Here is a 24,926-nt window from a genome sequence, read left to right on the forward strand (position 1 = left end):
CAAAAGCTATGGATCCAATCAAATGAGTTCTCATGACCACCACTTAATTTGTGTATGTAGTCAGTGACCATATTGGCCTCGCCCTTCTCAGGCTCTAAACTGAACATTTATGAGGCCTCAACTTTCTTCATGATTGCGGGTATTGCCTTATATGGCCATCACCTCTACCACACCTAGAGGGTAAACAGGCCAGGCAAGGTGCCCTGTGGAATGAGCACAGATGGGGTTCCTACATATCCCACCAAGGTGAGGATATCACCACCATCCTTATTCTGACAACACAGGCTGAGCAGAGTAAGTCCATGCCTGTCAATTTAGGCCGACTTTTCCGGCGTAGTGCCTGTCGTGTTCCTCCATTAACAAATGGGTTTTCTACAGGTCTGCACTACCCAGTCTAATATGATTGGGAGGAAAGTGGGATTGACCCAAATACCAGGAACACAAGGTATGGGAATGATGCCAGAAGCAAACACACAACACAATTCCCAGCGGTCATTTGTGAAGTTGTTTTATACCTGAATATGATAATACTATTCCTAATTACTTAGTGTCAGGATTATTGTTCAGCACAAGGTCAAATATTGTGCTTCCTGTCTATACATTCATGTTGGAAAATGGCAAATTTGTTGGTGTAATGGAATTCAGGGTTATTTCACTGTGGAGGTAAGAGAATTGACAAGTTAACATTTCTTTAGCTGATAAGAGTTACAAAACCCAAATCTACAACTGTACGTGTGTATGTGCAAGTATGAGTATGATTTTATGAGGTTTGCACTTTCGGCCAGACACACTCATGCACGCTCTCCTTTCAGCAGCAGAAGCAGGTTGCTATGGGGGTGTAAACCCATGTGCACACATGCGCGCACACACACACACACACACACACACACACACAGGCTGAGTTATTGAGTACTGAAAGGTGGAGCAGAGCGTGAAAGAGAGCGTCAGAAGGGGAAAAAGAATAGTGCAAAACACAGGGGGTGGGAGAGCAGGAGGGAGTTTTGGGGGAGGGTTAGAAGAAGGAGGTGATTGTTTGGGATTTGGGGGAGAGTTTATAAAAGAAAGAGGACGAGAGAGAACGCATGAGAGAAAACCGGAGAGAAACAAGGATCCGAAAAGGGGGAATATCGAGAGGAAGATTCCAAGGCAGTGCCATCGAAACTCAGGTAAAATAGGACTCGCGTACCTTCACAGATTGGAATGAAGATTTTATTTCACATCACATGAGAGATTTTTTTTGGTGAGACACACAAAAGAGCCTTTGTGGTTCCATTCCGGGCCAAGTTCTGCTGACACTGAGTCACTGAGCTCGACCGCATTAGCTGACAGGACATTCGGATTGAAGCTGAAGCTTCATCACTGGCTGTGACACTAGATTTTTAATTCCATGAAAAACTTGTTTATGTGGGACATCTGCTCTGTTAGTACTTACTGAGTCCAGCGAGGAGAACTGGGGTAGAACAGAGTAGCTGAGGGCACACACACACACACACACACACACACACACAAAATCCCACAAAGAGGCTCATATGAATGCGAACGCTTTTTGCTGTTGCGCAACCCAGACTGGGGTTTAGACTTCTGCTTTTGCCTGTAATGAGAATCCTATTCTGCTAAAAAGCCACAGAAATGTGTGTGTATTGAAACTTGAAGTTTTACTGGCTTATTACGCGAATTAGAGGAGCAGTAACGGCATGCGCCTCTTCACAGATAAGATTATCTCAGGATTGTTGGCACAAAAGTTGAATTTTTAATCCAAGTATGAGTTTTCACACACACACACACACACACACACACACACACACACACACACACACACACAAATATTTGTTTAAATACATTCTAGGGTACATATAATAATAAAATGAATGACCATGTCCATCCATCGATTCCACCCGCATCACCTTTAATAGTTACCGATCCGTAGAATAAGGACATGATGATTACGGGCAATGACGAAGCACGATTTGGCACTGGTAACCAGTTACATATGAAATCTTCTCTTGTGCACTGCCCATGAAATGGGAATCCACCTGAATACAGTGGGGTGTCACTTTTAAAAAGTGCAACCCAGCAGCGTCTATCATGCAGCAACATTACACCACTTTCCAGTGGAGAAGAAAAATCACTCGGAGCTTTGAGTTCCATTTAACAAAACTTCATTTTGTTTATTTATATGACTGTTAAAAAAAATATTTGTAACAAAATACTTTGTTCTGTTTCGAGGATATTAATAATTGCTTGTTATGGTTTAATACGTAAGTGAAAATTATTAACATTATTAACAAATGTTAAATATTGGATTCATTTTTTAGATATTAAAGATCACTTTTTTATGTTTTAACTGAGGTTTTTATTTGTTTTAGCCATATGTAGTACGATAGTATATCGTTTTATTTCAAATTAGATTACTCTGTTATGATTTTAGGTTGAAATAAAAAAGAACATCTGTTGATCTTCACATTGTTTGGTCTCCACAGGACAAATGCGAGCGTGCAGGCTGTACATGAGGCTCGGCTTCCTTCTCTTTCTACTCGTCTTCGGCTCCAAGTCGTCAAGTGCAATGAGCTCTGAGGACCTGGGCCCCACTGAAGACTACTCCAACCTGTTCGACACCACCACCGCACGCTCAACCTCAAACCCACAGCTCACCGCAGAGACGGCGCCGCCCAAGCGGTGCTACCAGGACATCTGCCAGGACCTTCCGGGGCCTTGCGCTCAACTGGCCCACTCGACCGGCTGCCTCTGTCCGGGGATTGTGCTGGGTGATCGGCCGGACGCCCCGCAGTTGAGAAAGCTGTGGACAAAGGGGTCGTGGGTGGAAGTGCAGTGGTGTGCAGGCCACTCTACAGCCACACAATATCGGGTGCTGGTGGACGGCACAGAGGTCAGCTTGGTGGGGGAACTGAAGAGGATGACATTGGTCCAGGGTGTCCAGGAGGGACAGAAGGTGTGCGTCCAGGCTGTGAATGGGGCAGGGGCCAGTGCCTTGGAGGAGGGAGCTTGCAGGGTATACCAATCCCAGGAGGGGGACTCTGGCCTCGCCTTGAAGGCTGGACTTATTGGTGGGGCGGTGGGCTTCCTGCTGCTGCTCTGCCTCCTTATACTCCTGTGGTGGCGCCACGTCCGAAAGAAGTCATCGTCAAGGCGGACCACTGGGAGCCCCCTTTAAAAAGCACGAGGGAGGAAACTGACTGGTCTATGATAGCAAGGACAAATCAGAGGAACAATTCAAACTGATGCCGGAAGACACTAGACCTAAAAATATTGTGAGTTGTGTCAGTACACGGATTGTACATGTTTTTATAGTGTGTGTGTGTGTTTACGAGTGCAGCGATGCCCCAACAATTATGCCGAATAGAGAGCACTTTATTACTCGGTAAACAATTTTTTGTGTACGTCAGTGTGTTTTTTTTTTTTTCATTTTAAGAAATACCTACCCGTGTGGAGGCAATTACGGGTGAAATTTAATTTCAACAGCGGACTTCCTCTCATACTAAAATGGCCCTGAATGCGATGCATACTACACAAACAAAAGTGTTGTTGAATGGCGACTGAATTGAAAGGATGAAAGGATGAATGAATGAATGGAGGAACACCTTTAGAAATGGTTAACGAGGGTGGTAATTGGGGAGCTTGTGTCTCAGAGTCTGAGAATGTGATTTGGCAAGGTTTCTCAGGCAAACTTACTTACTTCCAGGCAGCACTTTACTCAGAAAGGGCTGAGTAAAGGGTCGTTACGATAATGCGCAGCACTGCATGGTGCTGAATGACTGATGGAAACATCTGGTGTGTGTGTAAGGCTCGCAAGTCCCATCCCACCCCACCACCCCTTCATTTTTAAAAAAAATGATGTGCTGACTGGGTTTGGGAAGTGTTTGCAAATGTGAAACATTTCAGCAGAAGCATTGTGAAATAACATTCCTTCCGAGCTCTGTTAACATTTCAGTGGTGCGCTTGCATGTTAGTCATGCATGACATCTACTTAATTTTACACATCACGCCTCTTTAAAGCTGACTTTGCTAATGATTGACATACAGAGAAAAATGAATTGTCACCTCTATATTTCTTACTTTTTTTGTCACATTTAAATGTTTCAGGGGATCAATCACTTTGTCACACAGAACCATGTAGGTTTATCCCTTAATAATAAAAATATATATGCTGTTTACTTGTGTTGTCTTTGACGAATATTTATTTAAAGAGGGGTCAAACACGTTTTCCCACCACTGTATTACGCATCTGTAATTGAAGGGTATGGGCAGCGTTGCTACATACCTGTTCATTTCAGGGAACATTTTCATGCAAAAACATTCAAACTAAATCTGGGATCCTCGATCAATTTTTCCCCAAAATATCACAAGCAAAACCACCAAACTTGGCAACACTACACATGGCCTATGACAACAACATAGTACATGGATTTAACGCAATTGAGAGACATTCATGAACATATTCAAGCTGCATTGGTTCATCACTCTGAAGTTTAATGCAGAACATAAGGAAATATTTTTACTTTTATCATTAAAACAAACCTTTAGCTCCCATTGAAAAATTTGTCATACATTTGTTCATGCCCTGCCTTTGATTTATACTCAATTTGTCATCAGATATATCAAAGGAAATCTAATCCTAGTTCAGCACCAGAATCTCCTGACATGCTTATTTTAGCGCCACCCTGTGGTCGCTGGTGGGACTGATCTTTTATACAGCGTGCCCTGTCCACCCAATCCTACATGTTCTTCAAACTCTGACATCTGTTGATTGTTATAACCCATACAATTGAGCAGTATACAATACTGTTTCAAAAGCTTAGGATAATTTAGAAATGTCCTCGTTTTTTATTGAATTAACTGTTTTGACCATTATACTAACATCAATTTGCTAGAAAAAATGGTGGTTAATTATGGAATATCTGCATACATGTAGAAAGGAAACGCTAACTTCACTAATGTAAGTCAATCGCTTGACTGATTATTCGAGATTATAGCAATGAAACTGACCTATTTCTGACCAGTTGAGTTTCTGGTGCATCAGCAAATGAGGGTTTCACATTATTAATTCAACTAATTTTATCAATGACTATTCCTTAATAAATTTGTAATTTTTACAATTCAATTTCATGGAAAACTTGTGAAGTGATTGTCATTGTGAAACACTGCAGCACAGCACACGGCGACACAACAAAATGTGTCCTCTGCTTTTAACCATCACCCTTAGTGAGCAGTGGCCAGCCATGACAGGCGCCTGGGGAGCAGTGTGTACCAGTGGCACCTTGGTGACTCAAGATTCGAACCGGCAACCTTCTGATTACGGGGCCACTTCCGTACCTGCTAGGCCACCACTTAATAATTAAATCATTCTTAAAATTATAAAATTCAAATGTAATATAAAAATCTCCATTTTATATCCTGCTTGTTTTATTGTGATTACAACGACTCAGTGAACTTTGACCTTACTTTTCACTTTCAACAGGCGTTATCTGTGTAGGAGAGACCCTTCTGCTGGGAGTGAGAGGATGCAGAGGATCTTTCTTGGCTTCACATGCCATTACATGATTTAATTCCCAGCAATTTATGTTTAAGTCCAGAATGAGTTCAGGGGAGGATGCGGTGAAATGAGGGATAAGGCACATGCTGACATGCTGAGTGGGTGTCATTTTCACCATAAAATGTGGAAAGTGTGAACACCATTAAAATAAAGTCCCTGTGTGCATCTGTGTCGGGTGTTGCTCTTGGTTTGAAAAACTTCCTGCAAAGTCCCTGTTTTTGGACATAGCAGTTACCATAGTCACACTGATGGAATACACTCTTTTACTGTTACTGAAAATGAACAGGTATTTCAGAAATGAAATGGGTCAAGAGACACAACAAAGCAACAGATGTACAAGCTCACATTATGCTTTAATGTTGTATGTTTAACAACCATAAAACAAACAGCTTATAAATATAACATCATCAGTAGGTATATACTTTAAAATGCACTAATTTTCAATAACTGAAAATAATTGCTAAACAGTAGGTTGCCGGTTCGAATCCCGATCCACCAAGGTGCCACTGAGGTGCCACTGAGCAAAGCTCCGTCCCCACACACTGCTCCCCGGGCGCCTGTCATGGTGCCCACTGCTCACTCAGGGTGATGGGATAAATGCAGAGGACAAATTTCACTGTGTGCACCGTGTGCTGTGCTGCTGTGACAATCACTTCACTTTATCACTTATCACTTAATTTAATTTGGTGGTCTATAATCTGTCATTTGTTATAAATCTGGAGTATGAGAATGATCAAAAACAAAAGTGGGGTAAAGTAACGCTAAAGACTACTTGCACTTTATAATTTTATACGAAGCTTCTTTCTCTTCTTTTCTGGTTCTAAAGAGGAACTTTGTAACGTCACTTTGCGCCCGGTGACGTCACAAAAGCGCGCCGCGCTTCAGCCCAACTAAAAGTCCGGACTTGGGGCGTCGTGCCCGCTCCCAGGTAGGGAATGTCGTTTTAAATGGAGATTCGGCCGCGGCCCGACGGGAATGAGCGCTCTTGTTCCTGCCTGGGCCGCAGACAAGTGAAATAAAGCGGCCTGTCTGGGTGAAAATGACCACAAAGCGGATCAGCTGCGATTCGGCGTCGCCGTCCAACCCCCCGAGCACGGCGCACTCCGGCATGCAGACCCACGACGGCCTCTTCTTCGAGCCGAAGGGCGAGAAGCCGACGTGCGACGCCGGCCTGTCCGTCTCGTCCCTCAAGTCCCGCCTGGCCCCGACCATCCGGACCGCGCTGGCCGCCGCGGTGGACGCCCTGCTGGGCGAGATGGCGCTGGTGCTGTCGGAGACGCAGCAGGAGCTGCTGAGCAAGGAGCAGGAGAACCAGAGTCTGAAGCTGCGGCTCCAGATGTCGGAGCGGGAGACCAAGACGCTGCAGGACTGCCTGTGCAGCGCGCAGAAGCTGATCGACCAGCTCCAGGGACCCTTCGCCGCCGCCACCGCCGGCTTCGGCCAGCAGTTCTTCGCCGCCGGCCCCGCGGCCAGCCCGGGCGTGGAGCGCCTGCGGCTCGCCCACCGCGGCCCGCACGGGGCCGACGGCAGGTGCTTCGCGGGGGTCGATCCGGAGTTCGCCGGGCCGCTCGGCGACGCGCCGCTGGGCTACGATCCCCGCGACGAGTTCAAGAGCTGCCACCTCTCCATCCAGGCCGACGGCACCGTCACCAACCACCTGTACGAGCCCGTCCAGGTCGGCACGGAGCTCCACAGGCCAGGTACTAACATCGATCATCCATAATAAATCTTCTAACGTTCCAGCTCATCATTAATGGATCATTTTCATTGTTTTCATACGTGTACACAAAGATTATCAATCAAAAGAGCAAAAATTCTGATTTTACATTTACAACATTTATCAGACGCCCTTATCCAGAGTGACTTACAATCAGTAGTTACAGGGACAGTCCCCCCCCTGGAGACACTCAGGGTTAAATGTCTTGCTCAGGGACACAATGGTAGTAAGTGGGGTTTGAACCTGGGTCTTCTGGTTCATAGGCGAGTGTGTTACCCACTAGGCTACTACCGCCCCTACACAGCATACGTACCACACAGGCTACTGGGTGGGGCATTTTTTTATTCTGTTTTGAAATGAAAAATAATGTTTCTTAGATGTCTGCGCTGACGGTCGGAGAGCGCCGGACGGCCGCTGTTTGGGACTGCCGGCTCAGGCGGGGCAGAGGACGGCCGCGAAAGACGTGCAAGGCGGGCGGACGGGCCTGCAGTGCCGCCGAGACCTACGAGAGGCAGTGGGAGGCGGTGCTGGAGGACGACGGGGCGCGCCTGAAAACGAGCAGTCCGCTCAGGACGTCGGCGAACTCGGCTGCATCCACGTCGTGGAAGAAGAAGGCGGCCGGTCTGTCCAGCCGAGCCCGTCTCCCGGCCACGCCCTGCCCCCGGGCGCTCACAACGGCTCCTCCGGCAGCCCCGCCCCGCAGGGACCCTCTGCGCTCGGCGCGCCCGGGAAGACGCCGCCTGACGCGACCTCGGGCCCCGGCCCGCCCGACCAGCCGGAGGAGTCCAGGCGGCCCCCGCCCGACCTGCCCGGGGAGCGTCCCCACCTCTGCCTGGAGTGCGGCAAGACCTTCCGCCTGATCTCCAGCCTGAAGAAGCACGTGCGCATCCACACCGGCGAGAAGCCGTACCCCTGCGGCGTGTGCGGCCGCCGCTTCCGCGAGTCGGGCGCGCTCAAGACGCACCTGCGCATCCACACCGGCGAGAAGCCCTACGCCTGCTCCGAGTGCGGCACGCGCTTCCGCCACCTGGACAGCCTGCGCAAGCACCGGCACACGCACACCGGCGAGAAGCCCTACGTCTGCGCCGTCTGCGGCAAGCGCCTCAGCCGCCTGCAGCACCTGAAGCACCACCAGCGCATCCACACCGGCGAGAGGCCGTGCGTCTGCCCCTGCTGCCACTGCAGCTACAAGGACCCCGCCAGCCTGCGCAAGCACCTCCGCGCCAGCCACCCCGGGGACCCCGCCGCGCTCGCCGGCGCCTTCAAGGACAACCCCGGCACCCCGGAGGAGGAGGAGGAGGAGGAGGAGACCTCGGCGTCCCCTGCGGCCGCCATCAGGTTCGGCATGTGGGGAGGCGGCGAGGACGAGGGGGACGAGGGGGAACAGGAGCAGGCGGCGGCCAACTGCGTGTAACGTCACGCCGCCTGTCTGTATTTATCCTGCAAAGAGCACCTTCGTTTACCGACTTTACCGACGTCCACGTTTAGCTCCGTCACGGACGTTCAGGCACTAAACCATTCTAATTAACAGAGGCTCGTTTTCCGTATCCTGGTAGACGAGCAGCTCTCCACCCATCCAGCCCCGCCCGTTATTCCTGCCCGTCAGGCCGCCTCAAGATCGGTTAACGCTTCACTCGCGGGACTTTTGGCCATGACGGCCGCCGTCGTGTACAGTAACTTTCCAAAACCGGCTGTACGTGGATCTACAGAGGCAAATCGGGATGATCCGGTTTATGGCACAGCAGTTCATGACTGTTTTATTTGCATTAAAACACCTGCTTTGGATGTTTCTGCTCGCCGTGGACCTCCTAGTTCGCGCGAGTTAAACTCTGTGGGGGGGGGACTGACCTTCCACAAAAACTATTGGACCGGGGACTGTTCCACGAATGGACTGATGCTCTGAAAGATTCATTTCTGAGATCTCTCATGTACACCTGGCTCTGAAAGTTGAACATTTTTTTATTTATCCCACCATCCGTAACATTAGTTATGAGCATTTCTCTCTTGTTAATTGTGTTTGGAGAAAGTGTACATGCCTTAAATACACACAGGGCACTATTTTCAAACCGGCAATAAGTGTGTGGCGCTTGTTCACTAGCGTAAGGTCGAAGGGGGCCTCCCAGGATTTGCCAGAAAGAGAAGATATTATCTAACCTTTTTGTTTGTGTTTGCAGTACTGCGCTTGACGTCATCTTGAATATAGTGCCCACTAAAACACGTTGGGCCAAGTGCTGGTTTACGGATTAAGCCTATTCCTATGCAAAAAGAGAAGGTCAATGAAGTTTGCCTTTATGAAGCACTTCTTGCAGGGCTACGCTTAATCTGTAGATGGGAATCTGACTCATTAATGGCAATATTAGACAGAATCTCTCTGTGTGGGTTTTAATCTTGCTAATATCCATCGAAACCCAGGTACTAGTTGATCTCAAATGTCAAAAGGAGAATTTGGTCACAAGTTAGACTATCTGTGTTCTAAAATCCCCCGTGGTGTTTTACATGGTTTTATAGTGACATGTATTTTATATATTTTTACATTCTCTATGAATGGTCTGTCAGGTTTCAAATGTTTTTCCATTGTTGACATGCAACATTAGGCCACGTGTGTGTGATTGTATATAATCACACATTCTTTTTTTGAGTTGTAACTAAAGTGTTTGAATGAAATCATATGAATTCTCCCGAAATCAAATGTAATATTAATTAAACAAAATGAAGGGGAGTGAACTGCCATTTAATTTCCTGGCTTGAATGGAGAATTGAAAATAATGTACACGTTGGAAACATATCTATAAAAGTGCCCTCTGATTGCTTTTGTTCTTATCCAAATGTGTTCTTGTCCTCAAAGTTGGGAAGGATCCACCTGGAGAACAGATTTTATTTTTTCCTGCTCTCTATGTAGCAAAATGTTGTACAGGGTAAGTCAACAGACCAAACGTGTTCTTCATGAGTCCATATTCGATCATGGTTAGTTATAGCTGTACATGCTAGTTCAGAGCTGCTTTGTGTGTGTGTGTGTGTGTGTGTGTGTGTGTGTGAGCGTCGCTGCATGAAACGGGGAAATATGAGCTTGATGTTGGTTTCTCTGGTATCCTGGTTTTGTTGGCTTTTAGGAGCTTAATGTTTACTATGTGGGAAGATTTTGTACATTTCAGAATGCCTTTTGTTTAATGTACATACATTTATGCACTAACATTAAAAAGGCCAAAGTTGGACTTATCCATAAGATGTTTTTTTTTTTTTTTTTTTTTTTTCTGTATACAGAATCAAACATAAAAATGATGACAGGCAGAAGCTTTGGATACAGCAGAAGAAAATCACCTTGTAGACCATGTAATGATTTCATTGTTAATACTCTTTATTAGGGCTGCACAATTAATCTAATTTTAATCACGATCTGTTGTGGCTGCCACGATTAAATTAAGATGGTCGTCGGCGATACTAACATTTGAATTGCGGGCTCTGCTGCTTATCGAATCGTTAAGGAGGCGGCCCCATAATCAGAAGGTTGCTGGATCGAATCCCGAAAGCAGAGGACACATTTCATTGTGTCACCGTGTACTGTGCTGCAGTGTATCACAATGACAATCACTTCACTTTCACTTTCTCAATCCATAGTCAGCCAACCACCAGGGGGCAAACAATGGCGAAGACTGAAGGTATGTGCGGATCGATCCTAAATATCAATACTGGTATCAGGTTTGTATCAGTATTGGACCGATACTAACACAATGGTATTGATTAGGGGTGTGTATTGGCAAGGATCTCACGATATGTGAGATATGTCACACAGGTCACGATGTGATTATATCATAATATATTGTGATACTGTCGCGATATTCTATAGTTTACTGAACATGTAAAAAAAAAAAAGCTGAAATACAAGATGCTGTGCTCGGTCTATCGTGCTTTGTGATTTCACTCTGCCTGTAATGCCAAGCAGTAATTCAAAGTACCCAGCTGTACAGCGCCATCTACAGGAGTGAAGGTTGTAGTCTCACACTGATTCTCATCTCTGCTGACTATACGCTATAAAGATATTGATATTTAATGTCTGCATTGATTCAATATCACCATGTGAAATTTCGCAATATTGGTATTGATAGTTTCGCCCTCTTCGCTCCACGTTCTAACAAAGTAAATGTGCCGGTAGAACACATTTACGACTTGGTGACGTCACAGAAAGGGTAGTGGCCTGTATCCAGCCACTCCTTAGTCTCAGACCATGGCAAACTAAATTCTCTGGCCTGATGAGACAAAGATTGAACTCTTGGTGTGAATACCAGGCATCATGTTTGGAGAAAACCAGCCACCGCTCATCACCAGGCCTATACCATCCCCACAGTGAAGCATGGTGGTGGCACGGTTCATCTTTCAGCACGACAACGAATGTAAGCACACAGCCAAGATATCAAAGGAGTGGTTTCAGGACAATACTGTGAATGTCTTTGAGTGGCCCAGCCAGAGCCCAGACTTGAATCCGATTGAATGTCTCTGGAGGGACCTTAAAATGGCTGTGCACCGATGCTTCTCATCCAACCTCATGGAGCTTGAGTGGTGCTGCAAAGAGGAATGGACAAATCTGGCCATGGATAGGTGTTCCAAGTTGTGGCATCATATTCAAAAGAACTTAGGCTGTGAATAGTGATGTACATGTGAATTCTGAGGGAAAATTATTTTAATTCATTTTGAAATGAGGCTATAACAGCAAAATGTGGAAAAAAGTGATGTGCTGTGAATACTCTCTGGATGCACTTTATGGGGCATGTTCACTGACTACATTTATGGCTTCTTGATTTAGATGAAGAGAAAGGAAGATGAGGGTCTGGGCCACCCAGTAGCATATGGTCAAAAGACATTCAATAGCTTCTCTACCTTTTTGCTAAGATCAAGTGTAGCATCTGTTCTTAACAGTTTAAAATCTCATACACCCCACTGGGGCTCCAAATGTAGCGAGGGGGCTTGATTCTTCTTCTTGTGGGTTCAAATCCCAAACATTGAGCAAGGTACCGTCCCCACACACTGCTCCCCGGGCGCCTCTCATGGGTGCCCACTGCTCACCAGGGGTGATGGTTAAAAGCAGAGGATACATTTTGTTGTGTCTCCTTGTGCTGTGTATCACAATGACACTGGCATTGTCATCTTTAGGACATGCCCAAAGTCACCTCGGCTGTCTGGTACACATAATATACTAATCAGATCCATATGAATTAATACAGGATTTATACAGAAATGGTGGAGACGAAATAACGGCCACCACTAGGTGGCAGAAAAGTTTCATTTTACTGTTTTTAAAACGATCGCACCAGATATTTCTGGACAAACACTGGTTTACATTATGAAGTGGTTATAACACACCAAGATGTTGATATAAGTTAGTATAAAGTTACAAATGGATTCACTTCTGCATGAAATATTATTATGGTATATGACATTGTTTTTATAGTGTAGAATGGTCAACAAACTGTTAAAAGACTGCGTTAAGTTGGCCTGTTTGCAGTTCGCAGCCCATGTTACCGGTCAGCAGACATTCGCACACATTTACAGAGACAACTGAACGGCTGCCTGGACGCATCCTGTGAGATTCACACACTCAGCTGGAAGCCCATGTATTCATTATGGACTGACGGCACAGAGAGGTTTTCGGAGAGGTGAGACTGCCTGTGAGTCACAGGAAGTGACATCAGAGACTGCTTCCCTCATGGCCCTCACCAGCACTATGGAAAAACAAAGCAAAGACGGTGGCAGTCAGAAGTTAAAGAAATAAAGAAATCAAAAAGACCACAAAACCAGAGACAGACAGACACACTCATACACAAACACTTCTCTTGGCCTCCCTGCTCAGACGCTTCACCCGCTCCAGCCCTTCCCTGAGACGACTGTGCCCACATATCCAGCCAGGCCTAATTACAGAGTGGGTGACGTCAGCCATGGCTCCTACACATCTCCGCCCTAACCCCCATGCCAAATCGCACGCTGTTCTTCCACCTTTCCTATTGAATCAGCATTCAAAACGAACTTTTCTGCTGCCGGCTGTCTTCGGTTAGTGGTCCACACGTCCGCTGTTGTTTAAAGGGCTTCTGAATCCCTCAGCAAGTAAGATGCGACCCAGCACCGTGGCCCGAAGTTCTGTCTGTACTGGCTACTGCACGTTAGAAGTCTAGAAGATCAGAACTGCAACGAAGACTGATGTTCCTGCAGTTTACATTGAATTACATTAAATACAGGGTCACCATCTGTCTAGTACCACTGTTATCCTGACATAATATCCAGTTTTCTCTCACGGTGGTTAAGGTTGAGGAGTAGTCCAGCTTTCCTCTACGTGAAACTTCTGTGGCCAAGCAAAATCGGTGGGAGAGTTGAAAACCACATCTGCATTTGGATTTAAGGTCCAGCGTTGATAAAACACTGTTCTAGCTATTAAGAAGAGGGTAGTGTTTCATAGGTATCATCAATCCGGATTTAAAACCCAGTTGGTTCCACGGAGCTGGTACTTAGTCTTGGCAGCACATGCAGCAGGTCCTACTGAGATCCTGTTATTGGATCATCTTCGCGCAAACATGCAAAATTCAGACGTCCTCTCAATGTTTGAATTGAGGCTTCAGCGTTTACTTTTGGTTACATAAAACTGTTTCCATGCATCTTCTGTCATCTTTCTGCTGTTGCCCTTCATGTCACAGGCACACTGTCTGAATCTCACAGCATGGAGCAGAATCAGTACGTTATAGTCCTGTTTTCAAATGCTTTAATAGATGTTTAATGAGTGTTGGCTAAGACAGTGTGTCCTATGTCCTCATCCTTGAGGATCCGACCAATCTAGGAATGCTGAGCACAAGGCCCCGTCCCCTTCCTTCCATTTCAATGTTTTTCTTGATTTATAATAGATCTTAACCATGGTGCCATCAGCAGACAGACAGTTCAACCTCTGTTATCAACATCTTGACACCACGTCCAGTACCAAATGAGACATGCAGATGGATTATCATTGACCCAGACACTGCGGATGCATGGTCCCGAGCCCACGTAAATGTGAGCGACCAGGAGGATGAAGACATAATCATAGAGCGTCCTTGTACGGTCCGTACATGTGGGCGTGAGCGTTGATGTTTTCTGCCAATGCTGTCTTCAGCGGCCCCTCACACACAAACGCACTCATACACTACGCCGAGGCCTTCAGAACAGGGAACGTATTGAACGCAGCAAACCAGTGGGACTGTGGGCAGATATCTGTGTGTGTGTGTGATTGTTTTTGCACGCATAAGTTCGCTTGCATTTTCTGTGTGTGCATTTGTGTGAAAATGTGTTTATAACAGTATTTAATGTGTTTATAACAGATTTTTACAGCTTGTATGTGTGGACATTTGTTGAACTGAGGAAATCATTTTCTGCTCTGCTTTTTTTAATGGTACCTCTGTGTTCTCCATATCTTTCTCTATTCCTTTCTCCTTTCTTTTTTGGGGTTTTTCTGTAACATTGGCACCTTTTTCACATACAATATTTACATGTAACTGCAATAGTAATCTACTGGTATTAATAAATTAGAAACAGTTCATTCTTTTAACCTCTTTCTGCCAGGTAACATCAGATGGGGATGAGCTTTGTGCAGAGTTTTATTTCTTTTACAACAGTGTCTTCTTCAGTGTCACTTATTAATGCTATAATATATTTATGTTGTGCTCAGTGAGTGTGCTGCGCATATTTTGTATTTTGGTGTAAATTGAATGGTTGTGTATTTGAGCATATGACATATAGCATAACTCTCTTTCAGTGTGAGCCTTAATGAACATTGAGATGATTGTGTGTTTGTGTATGTTGGACAAACAGCGAACAAACATTAGCTTCCTAGAAGTGAAGGTATGTGTGTGTGAATCTTTTTGCTGGCACGGGATAGTACCATGATGTAGAAATGTGAGTTGTCTGTGAATTCTTGCTCATGCAGGTATTTCTCAGAGCAAACATTCCCCCCCTTTCATGTAGAAAGTCCCTCTTTTCTTACCCGCTAGGCAGTGGTGAAAGTGGCCCCGTAATCAGAAGGTTCCCGTTTTGAATCCTGAACCACCAAGGTGCCACTGAGCAAAGCACCGTCCCCCCACGCTGCTCCCTGGGCGCCTGTCATGGCTGCCCACTGCTCACCAAGGGTGATGGTTAAAAGAGGACACATTTTCAGTGGGGCAGTGGTGGCCTAGTGGTTAAGGAAGCAGCCCCGTAATTACTTCACTTTCACATCTTTACTCCCTAGCTATAAAACACTCTGCACAACTTACATCTATACAATCTACATTGTGGTCTACATAGGTGAGAGTGCTACCTGCTAGGCTACTGCCACCAAGTCCAGGCGTCTTCTGGTATTCGGTGTTGCTTGTTTCGATCGGTTGCGTACGCAGTCACACACGTGCAATCCAAGCACATTACTGTACTGGAAGATGGTGAGATGCCTCCATGATGCCTCCTAACAACCACCAAGTGATTGATGAAAATAAAGACCAATACTTTTGCAAGTTTAAATAAACGTATGTATCCACTAAGTAACATTAATGAACAAACTCTTCCTGCTATGCATGGTTGCATACTCCTGACCAGTGGATCTGAAAATCTTGACCCCCCCCCCTCAAGTGAAATATTGTTACTGGCATTAAGAATGGTAATTTAATGCTATTTATCTAGTTTTCACAGAAAGCATTTTTAATCCTAGTATGAATATGTCAAAGTGATTCACAACAAGCACAGCACATGGTGAATGTGTCCTCATTACCCATTCCGGGAAGCAGTCTGTGGGGACGGACCTGCGGGATTTGAACCCAAAACCCTCCGCTTCCTTACCACCACTGCCCATGTAAAAATAAACTTTATTACTGACTGTCAATACTACAGGCAAACGTGCAGAAAGTAAGAACGAGGGTGTCAAGAATCATGGATTCACCGCACACCGATAACAAGAAAACCAGAGAACCACCAGGGGGAGCCCGAGCACCACAGTTTGAGAACCACGGCACATGGCAGAAAGTGCTTCAGGGACTCCATCACCACGAACTCGCCTGTAATTTAGCCCTGAAATCGCTCAGAATCCACGCAGTGTGCGTTTTCAGGCAGGATTCAGTCGTGTTTGGTCTGGGACTGGAAAACAACGAGGCCGCTTTCAGGCCGCCTCGCCTCGCCTCGCCTCGGCTCCGCGCTGGGTGGCGCACCGCCAGCTCCCCCCGGTCCTCCTCCTCCTCTTCCTCCTCCTCCCTCCTTTCCCAAACTGCGATACGCACTCGTCCGAGCCGAGCCGAGCGGAGGGGAGGAACAGACACCGAGCGGCTCCCCGACCTCTCCAAAATGCGCCGCGTGCTTTCCTTCTGGATTATCCAGTTTTCTCCCGCGTAATCTTCTCCTGCGCACTTTGATGCGACGCAGCCGGACGCGCGTCTCGGGCGCTCCGTTCGCGTGACCCGCCCGCGGGATGCCAGCATGGCCCCGCTGATCCTCCCCCGGCTGCTCGTCGCCTGGATCGCGCTCCACAGACTGGCGCCGCTGGGCGCGGAGCGCGCGTCCGCGGCGCGGGAGCGCTTCAAGGTCGTGATCGCGCCGCTCATCTGCAAGCGCACGTGCGTGAAGGGACAGTGCCAGGACACCTGCGAGCAGGGCAACAACACCACGCTGATCGGCGAGAACGGCCAGGCCGCCGACACCCTCACCGGGCCGGGCTTCAGAGTGGGTCAGTGCGCCCGGCGACGGTAGTGGATCGGGGTGACTCCGGGTTCCACACTCTCTGGCTCGGGGACCTTTAAGGTCCTTCATGAAAAACTGTGCCTATAAGTCATGTGCACATTCATTATCTGGAATAATCAGACAACATCCAACACACAGTATCTAGTATGTTTAGAGACAATGTGCAGTCAATTCTCTCCAGATGCACGTAAGATGTCATTTTGAACGCTTGAAAGGTCTCGATGGTGGAACATTTCATCACTTACTGACTTCTGAAAAGGGTGTCGACCTCCTAAAGAGATAGAGTTGTGAATTCGGGGTTAGGATGGTGGCACTAATGGCGGTGCACATACACAGTAAGTGGAAAGTTTGGACGCCCCAACTCTCTGGTGGTTATGGAGACTAAAATGGGGCCATTTTGAAGAACGCAAGAAACATTTCATATTTTGTGTAGCAGGGGAAAGTGAAGTGTGTTTGATGACTCTGTTTTTGCTTCCTGAATGTTTAGTTCAGTATTGTCATCGTGAAACGTCGCTCCGTGAGATGCTCATCAAGACGAGTGAATAGTAAGATCAGCATCAGGACCTTTGGAAACTTGAGAAAATGGCGAATGAGTTAAACAGAAGTGTGAAGAGTGTACAGATCAGGGAAAGAAGTGAATAGTGCTGGGCTGTGGCCCCGCAGAGTTTGAGCTTGACACCCCGTAATTGCAGTAATCATATTTTAACAAGGTGCTTCAATGAGCTGCCATGGTTTCTAGCTCGAGCCCAGGCAGTAGGGTTTTTTTTTTTTTTTTCAAAACTACATCAACGCTGTCAGATTGTGATTTGGGGTGATTTAAAGGCTGTGCCATTTATCTCAGCCAATTTGAACGCGCAGCTCTGCCCCACACACCCTCCCTGCCAAAGAAAGTTTTCATTAGTCACAATGGTGGGGATTCCAGTCGCTTGGTTATTTTTGTGCCTCCTATCCGCAGCCCTGCCTGTGTCATCCCTGATTCATGGTGTGTGGCAGCCAGGTTCTGGGGGGTCAGGCTCTGCTGTATCAGGTTGGTTGTGGGAATGTATGGTGCCACGCAGTCTGCTAGGGGGGGGGTCTCAGTGCAGAGCAGTATTACACTCTTACTTCCTCTCTCTAATGCCCACACACACACACACACACGCTTTTATTTAAACACGTTCAGTCCATCTTGGTTAAACAGTCAGACGAACACACAATCACATTGCTCATTATATATCAAACACACATGAATATACACACTCGTGTAATGGGTTGTGAAGGATACTGGGCTCATGTAAAGTGTAAATGGCGAAGGACGGCTGCTTGCATCACCCCGAGGGTTGTGGCAGATGGAGCGGTTGCAGGTTTCATTAGCCATGCACACATAAACTTCACACGTGTTCAAGGGGAGCCCAATTTTGGTTTGTCGTTTTGCCACCATTTATTCCTCCTCTCTCCATCCCCCCCTCTCTCTGTCGCGTCCTTCATAAAAGCCCCTAATTATGTTGCGTGGGCGAAGATTTGCTTTTGACTATGAACCAGACCCAAAAATAATTGCCAGTGGATAAAAATAAATCAGGAAACTAAATCAGCGGCTGTGAAAGCTACTTTTATGGCGATGCGTGCACCGCCGGGCCTCGAGGACTTTGGGCTGGGGGGCCAGACTGGCGCTGCCACGAGCGCCCCTCCCTCCTGTTTTATTCCAAACAACTTGTCATTCGGCCGGAATCCATGTTTCAGATGAGTTTCAAGTAGTTCCAAAGGAACACAGAGGAGTTCACATTGACATCTATTGGCATTTATCAGACGCCCTCATCCGGGGCGACTTCCAGTCGGTAGGTACAGGGACAGTCCCCCCCCCTTGGAGACACTCAGGGTTTAGTGTCTTGCTCAGGGGCACAATGGTAGTAAGTTAGGATGGAACCTGTGACTGTGGGGTTTTCCGAATGTGTTACCCACAAGGCTATTGCGTGGTGTTCGCACTCTTTGTGTCTACATTTCTGATGGTAGCCCAGAACCAAACACTGACGGGCCTTTACTTAAACCTTCTACATTCCATGTCCAAGCGACCTTAAATAGTAAAGGTCGCTTGGACCTTTAAATAGTAAATACATGTAAATGATAGTAAATACATGTAAATACATGTAAATAGTTAATACATGTAAGTGATGTATGCCATGAGAAAATAAACTGGCCAAATACACCATTGAGCTTTCTAATATACAATATTTTAATGTACAGGGTGGGCCATTTGTATGGATACACCTTAATAAAATGGGAATGGTTGGTGATATTAACGTCCTGTTCGTGGCACATTAGTATATGGGAGGGGGCAAACTTTTCAAGATGGGTGGTGACCATAGTGGCCATTTTGAAGTCGGCCATCTTGGATCCAACTTTAGTTTTTTCAATAGGAAGAGGGTCACATCGGATTTATTGGTAATTTCACTAGAAAAACAATGGTGTGCTCGGTTTTAACGTAACTTTATTCTTTCATGAGTTATTTACAAGTTTCTGACCACTCATAAAATGTGTTCAATGTCACCAACCATTCCCATTTTATTAAGGTGTATCCATATAAATGACCCACCCTGTACTAAACACAAAAAACATACTTCGGAAAACCACTCAAAGTCTTCCCCATCTACCCATGAAACCCGTCAAGTGCAGACATGCATACACCAAACGTACTGATCGGTGTTGATCTTTTGTACTGTTTAAATCCCGTCCAGACGGCTTTTGTGAGGAGTCTGGTGTGAACAGTATACTCTCCCCACCCGTTCAGCACTGAGCCATCTTGGAAAATATTCGGAAGGGCGTCAGTTCTGCTAGATGCGTTTTTCTCTGCCTGCTATCGTAGCTCCGCTCGGTGTCATGTTTAAACAGGCCGTTGTCCAGTTCTGTGGGTTTGCTTGGCAGCAGCTCCACGTTGCGGTATGAGCCAGGATTCGACTCTGGCAGGCTACACATCTGTGTGTGTGTCATTGTGCGTGAGTCTGAGTCAGTTTGTGTGACGGCGTCCATATCCGTTTGTGATTGACAGAGAGATCTTCTTGGAACGGTGATGGGAAAATTCTAATAGCAACCAGATCTAACGTCCTAGATCAGAGCATAGCAAATGTTGAGGGTTTCCTTGAGACTTTTCCTTCAGCCCAAACGTCATGTGTCATTATTATTAATTATTCTGTTAACAAAAATAGAAATAAAACTGTTGAGGAGAATGTGGGGGAGGAATCTGGGTCTTAAAGTAAATTAGACTGGGCACTTGTCACACGTCCATATACGAGGCAGGGTTATATACGTCAGGAAGCAGGCGTTTTCTGCCGTTTGTGGCATCAGGTGAGCACGGAGTGAACGTCGACCATACGGGCATTCAGTGTTCGGATGGCATCAAATAAACGCTGCATGGAACATTTTCCTGGTGTCAATTTCAAAATCCCAGCGAACATGAGGAAACCGTCGCTTTTGCGTTTACGTGCTGTTTACAAGCATTTGGATGACGTCCTCCAGGACCAAATATGTCCCATGGTTTTATACGGAAAGTACCTCATGGTGTGAAAACCCCAACCCTGCAGAACTGTATCAGGGGGATTTTTAAAGCAACACTGTAGATTGTGCGTTTTAAGAAAGAATAGCGATCCATGTTTCCAATTCAAACCAAGATGATCCATGTTATCAGAAGGTTGCCGGTTCGAATCCCGAGGCGCCAAGGTGCCACTAAGGTGCCACTGAGCAAATCACCGTCCCCACACACTGCTCCCCGGGCGTCTAATCTGCAAGGACAATGCAAGAAGCAGGTGATCACAATCAGAGTCAAAATGTTCATGGTGCGGGAGATCCAGCCCAACAGGGCGTGTCCAGGCTGCCTAGCCATGTGGCTGGAACTCCCATCAGGATTGGGTGTGACACATCGTGTATGTGTATTTCTTGTAGGTCATGTGCTTGGGTTTTCAACTTCAAGCTCACTAGCCCTGGCTATTTCATAGAGAACCAAGGACGTATACTTTATAGATGTCAAAAATCAAACAAAGAGACTTGAGACAGAAAGATAGGATAAGACGATCCTTTATTAAAAAAGGGAGAAAGTGAGTGAGGCGATTGAGCTCTCGGGCAGCTCGGGGTCAGGATCTTGGAAGCATGTTTTTCTTGTTTTTTTTCTCACTCTCCGCTGGCAGACCGCTGCACTCTCGGAGCCTGTGGAATTTTTCTTCCATTTCCACGCAGGTTAAACTGGCCATATCTCCTGGCCTGCCAAAGCAGTTTTCCGGGTTGGTGCCAGTGTGGCGCTGAGGAAGGAACAGACATTAAACAGGCCGCCGCATCACTTTGTTCTTACCTAAATAATCGGCTAGTCTTCAAAGAGAAAAGTCTGTGATTCAGAAGCCATTACAGCTTAACTGACTATTGGCATTGGTACATGTTCAGCCTCATTTAGGCTTATTCAGCCTCCTCTGTACTCCAGTTGTATCTCTAAACCATTTAGCATTATTTTGCTTACCTTCATCTGTCTTGTCATTAGTCCTCCCTCACTAAAAAGATATGCAAGTTGGTGAACTGGAGGCCTGATATTGTCCTGGTGTATATGTTTGTTGTGTGTTTACTGTGTGATGGATCTTGTGTAGCACTGGAATTACAGACAGGCTACATTCTATGAACATGAGTTAATGAATGAATGAATGAAACGAGTTCTGTGCAAGAAACCTCGTTTCTGAGTCGGTTTGGGCCTGAGCAGACATATCAGCACACATGTATATACGGCTGCTTATGAAGGTTGTCCAGAGGCATCTATCTCTGATTAAAAGATCCCATTTATAACTGGGATCTGACTTCAGCTGTCAGGTTGCCAGGAATTCCTCTCTGTCTCCTGGGACTTTTGTGTCTGTTCCCACACTGTTTTTACTCTCTCAGTGAGATGTGCCACTGTGTCAGTATGTGGATAATGTTGACCCACAGAGCAGAAATATGATATGCGGCCCTGTGGTATTGATGGTAATGGGACTGAATTATTTTCTCAGAATGGTGATGAGAGAGCTGGTTGTATGCAGAGAGAGGTGCTTTAAAGAGACTGTGTAGACATGTCCATAGGGGATGTCTTAGATTTCATTCAGGACTCTAGTGTCACAATTTTTGAGGAAAACCTGAGCTTTTCAGAGCTAAGCATGCTCCTGTGTGGGATATTAGGCTGTACAATGTGACTTTACGCTTTCATGTGCCGTACTTCCTCATTCAGCACAGCAGTGGGCCAGTGGTGGCCTAGCGGGTACCGAAGCGGACGAGTAATCGAAAGGTTGCCAGTTCCAATCCTGTGCTGGCATGGTGCCACCGAGGTGCCGCTCCCCGGGCGTCTGTCATGGCTGCCTACTGCTCACCAAGGGGGATGGGTTAAATGCAGAGACCAGATTTCACTGTGCTCCTTTTTTCTAGCCAGTCATCCAACAATATGGCAAAATACACAAAAAAAATGTAGGGCCCTATGAAATCTGTTAGATTTTTTCCTTAATTCCATTTTAATTCTTCTGAATTATATGTTTTCCGATATAAACAAATTTATTCACCTAAAAACTATATGATTATGAAGTGGGTGGGGAAAAAATAACCTGCAATATTACAAATCACATTTAATCACATTTAATCAATGCTTGGGCATTTACTATTTGATTTTGTAAACCATTTACATGTAAATTATATGTGCATTTCATGCAAATAACTATTTCACAATATTATGCATTCTTCCTTTTGTAAAATAAAAGTGTTTCACGTTTGACCTCAACATCAAAAACGTGTCAAATAGATAAACATTATGTAGACTTGGAATGCAAAAAAAGTTGAGCCCACTTGCATAATGAACTGGAACCATGATAATAAAATCAGATTTTGAATCAGCTGATTTGTTGCATTTCTAATATGAGTTATTGACTGTAAGTGCTCATCACATAAAATCCGCTCTAAACTTTGCACTAAGAGTCAAATTCTGAAATTTTTGTATACGTTTCTTATGCAACCGATCGGACAAGTGGTCCGGATTCGGCACTGACATTGTTATTTGTTGGATTCCGCATCGCAGAATTCGTACGGCCCTATATAACTCGAAAACTTTAAATATAACTGGAAAATTTAAATAAGATGTGGGTTCCTCAATGCCTGTTCTCGACAACCAAATGTTAAAAAAATATCCAATTCAAAACCAATCAATCTGGCAACACTCAGGGCAGCGTCCTGTCTCCCTCCTCCACTGTTTACCTCCCGCTCCTGTCCTCGTAATGAAACTGTCCACTGTCAGCAGACATCACACCCACAGTCTCGGCTCTTTTTACATCTGACATCGCTGAACACATCCAGCATGCTACAGCTTCCAAAACATGTTAGCCGCCATTTTTAAATGTACATGCAAGAGAAGAAAGAGAACAAGATAGATGCTGTCGGTATAGATTAAAAGGAAGAGTGGTGGTGAGAAAGGCCATGAATGCTCCTGCCAGGCCTGACTTAGTGGGAAGATAAAGCGACATCCTGCACGATCCCACGAAAGTATTCACATTGCACAGCTGGGTCTGTGGGGATTGGCCTGGAGTCACTGACCTGATTCTCAGACCCACAGGGTTTCACTCACTCACAGACAATGACCCGGTGTTAGTTACACATGGACCTTCCGGCTTTAAGATGGAAACTTATTACAGAGGCAAATTAATATATTATTTATACAATGGATTCATAACAAATAGTATAATATAATAAAATGTTATAAATGTTAACAAAATGTAAATCGCAAATGAAGAAGAAAATAATTGTTTGTATTTTTTAATGTGAACTTGATAGAATGCTTGATTATTATGCCTTTAGTGCTGTACAAAATGTTTGCCAGAATAATATTTGTCTTTTCATTCTGGTCCATTGCTGTTTTAAACCTACAGCCTGATTATTTGCATTCCCTGAACGCTTGCAGATTTAATATCAGTGGGTTTCTCTAGATTGTTATACTTGTGACCAATGTAGTTATCTGCACTGTCATCAGTAAATGACCATGTGTGACTGCAGCCACTAAATGGACGTATTCAGAAATTCCGGCTGTAGAAGATGTACATAAATCAGGGCCATAAACCTTGCTGCCAAGTCCATAAAAGGTGCTTAAATAACAAAAGTGGCTTTGTAACTGGATTGGGCAAATTGGAATCTTGAGATTGCCACAGGAGAGGTGTGCTGCATTTGTCCGTGTGAGGTTAGCATTGTAAAAAAGTTGTATAGTATTAATTATTAATAGAATGTATCCAAAACATAATTCTCAAAATTTGATCTCATAAAAGGTAATTATGTCTCATTGAAGCCGATAAGCCCAATGTTTTGATGCAGTAAGGCATGTAGGTGGGTGCGAGATGGAAAAGATTGTGGGGGTAATTGCGGGGTTATGAAAATACACCAGGCTCTGGCCTCAGGGTGGATTTTGGTGGTGCCCCCCCACCCCCCGACAAAGCGTCTATTTTCCTTCTCCTCTTCTCCTCCTCCTCCAGCTTCCTCCCACCCTGCCAAGTCATGGGCATTGCGGTTGTGCTCGGGCAACCTGAAAAACCGGATGCCACTCCGGAGTAGGCCACAGTTGTGGCAGTGTCCAGAAGCGTGCCAGCTCGGCCGGTTTACGCTTCCCCGTGCTCCCAGAACTGACCCCAGGTGTTCGGGTGCCGTATCTGTACCATGCACTTTTTTTACATTTTATAGGCTTTTAGAATTAGCTTTATTCTCAGATCATACCATGCTTATGCCTTTAAAATGCCAGCACCATGTTTGCATGGTGGCTTGGGCTGTTTACTCCAGAAGGAGTCCCATTTGCAGACAGCAGGACCAAAGTTTGAGTGCAATTTTGCCGTTTAATGGGCCTGTGTTGGACCTGAATAGCCCCTTTTCCACGTGGCTATAATAGACATAGTGCATGTGAAGTGTTCATTATTGTCCCATCAAGTACGTCTTCAGGACTGGCAGTAA

At 45.7% G+C, this 24,926-nt stretch overlaps 3 protein-coding genes and 1 pseudogene across 6 annotated transcripts in view; all 4 read left to right on the forward strand.

Annotated features, from left to right (window-relative positions):
• The first annotated feature begins 1,025 nt into the window (after positions 1–1,025).
• Positions 1,026–4,172, forward strand: LOC114792842 (uncharacterized). The gene is made up of 2 exons (XM_028984318.1): positions 1,026–1,166; positions 2,481–4,172. Exon 2 carries the CDS (start codon positions 2,486–2,488, stop codon positions 3,170–3,172), a length of 687 nt encoding a protein of 228 aa, XP_028840151.1. The 5' UTR covers positions 1,026–1,166; positions 2,481–2,485; the 3' UTR covers positions 3,173–4,172.
• Positions 4,173–6,414: 2,242 nt separating this feature from the next.
• On the forward strand, positions 6,415–10,484 carry LOC114792658 (zinc finger protein 497). Its single transcript, XM_028983987.1, has 2 exons — positions 6,415–7,251; positions 7,646–10,484. Exons 1-2 carry the CDS (start codon positions 6,591–6,593, stop codon positions 8,680–8,682), a joined length of 1,698 nt encoding a protein of 565 aa, XP_028839820.1. The 5' UTR covers positions 6,415–6,590; the 3' UTR covers positions 8,683–10,484.
• A 1,643-nt stretch (positions 10,485–12,127) lies between these two features.
• On the forward strand, positions 12,128–12,280 carry LOC114793227 (uncharacterized; annotated as a pseudogene).
• A 4,112-nt stretch (positions 12,281–16,392) lies between these two features.
• The window catches only part of ltbp3 (latent transforming growth factor beta binding protein 3), a 41,678-nt gene continuing 33,144 nt past the window's right edge, over positions 16,393–24,926 (forward strand). For 2 of the 4 annotated variants that reach the window (XM_028984157.1, XM_028984159.1), the window contains exon 1: positions 16,393–16,962. In XM_028984157.1, coding sequence (XP_028839990.1) covers positions 16,716–16,962 — 247 coding nt within the window. In that variant the 5' untranslated portion in view covers positions 16,393–16,715. The remainder of the gene's footprint in view (positions 16,963–24,926) is intronic. The other 2 variants (XM_028984158.1, XM_028984156.1) reach the window with 2 other exon arrangements.

Source organism: Denticeps clupeoides, chromosome 6 (genome assembly GCF_900700375.1).
Source record: "Denticeps clupeoides chromosome 6, fDenClu1.1, whole genome shotgun sequence".
Lineage (NCBI taxonomy): Eukaryota > Metazoa > Chordata > Actinopteri > Clupeiformes > Denticipitidae > Denticeps > Denticeps clupeoides.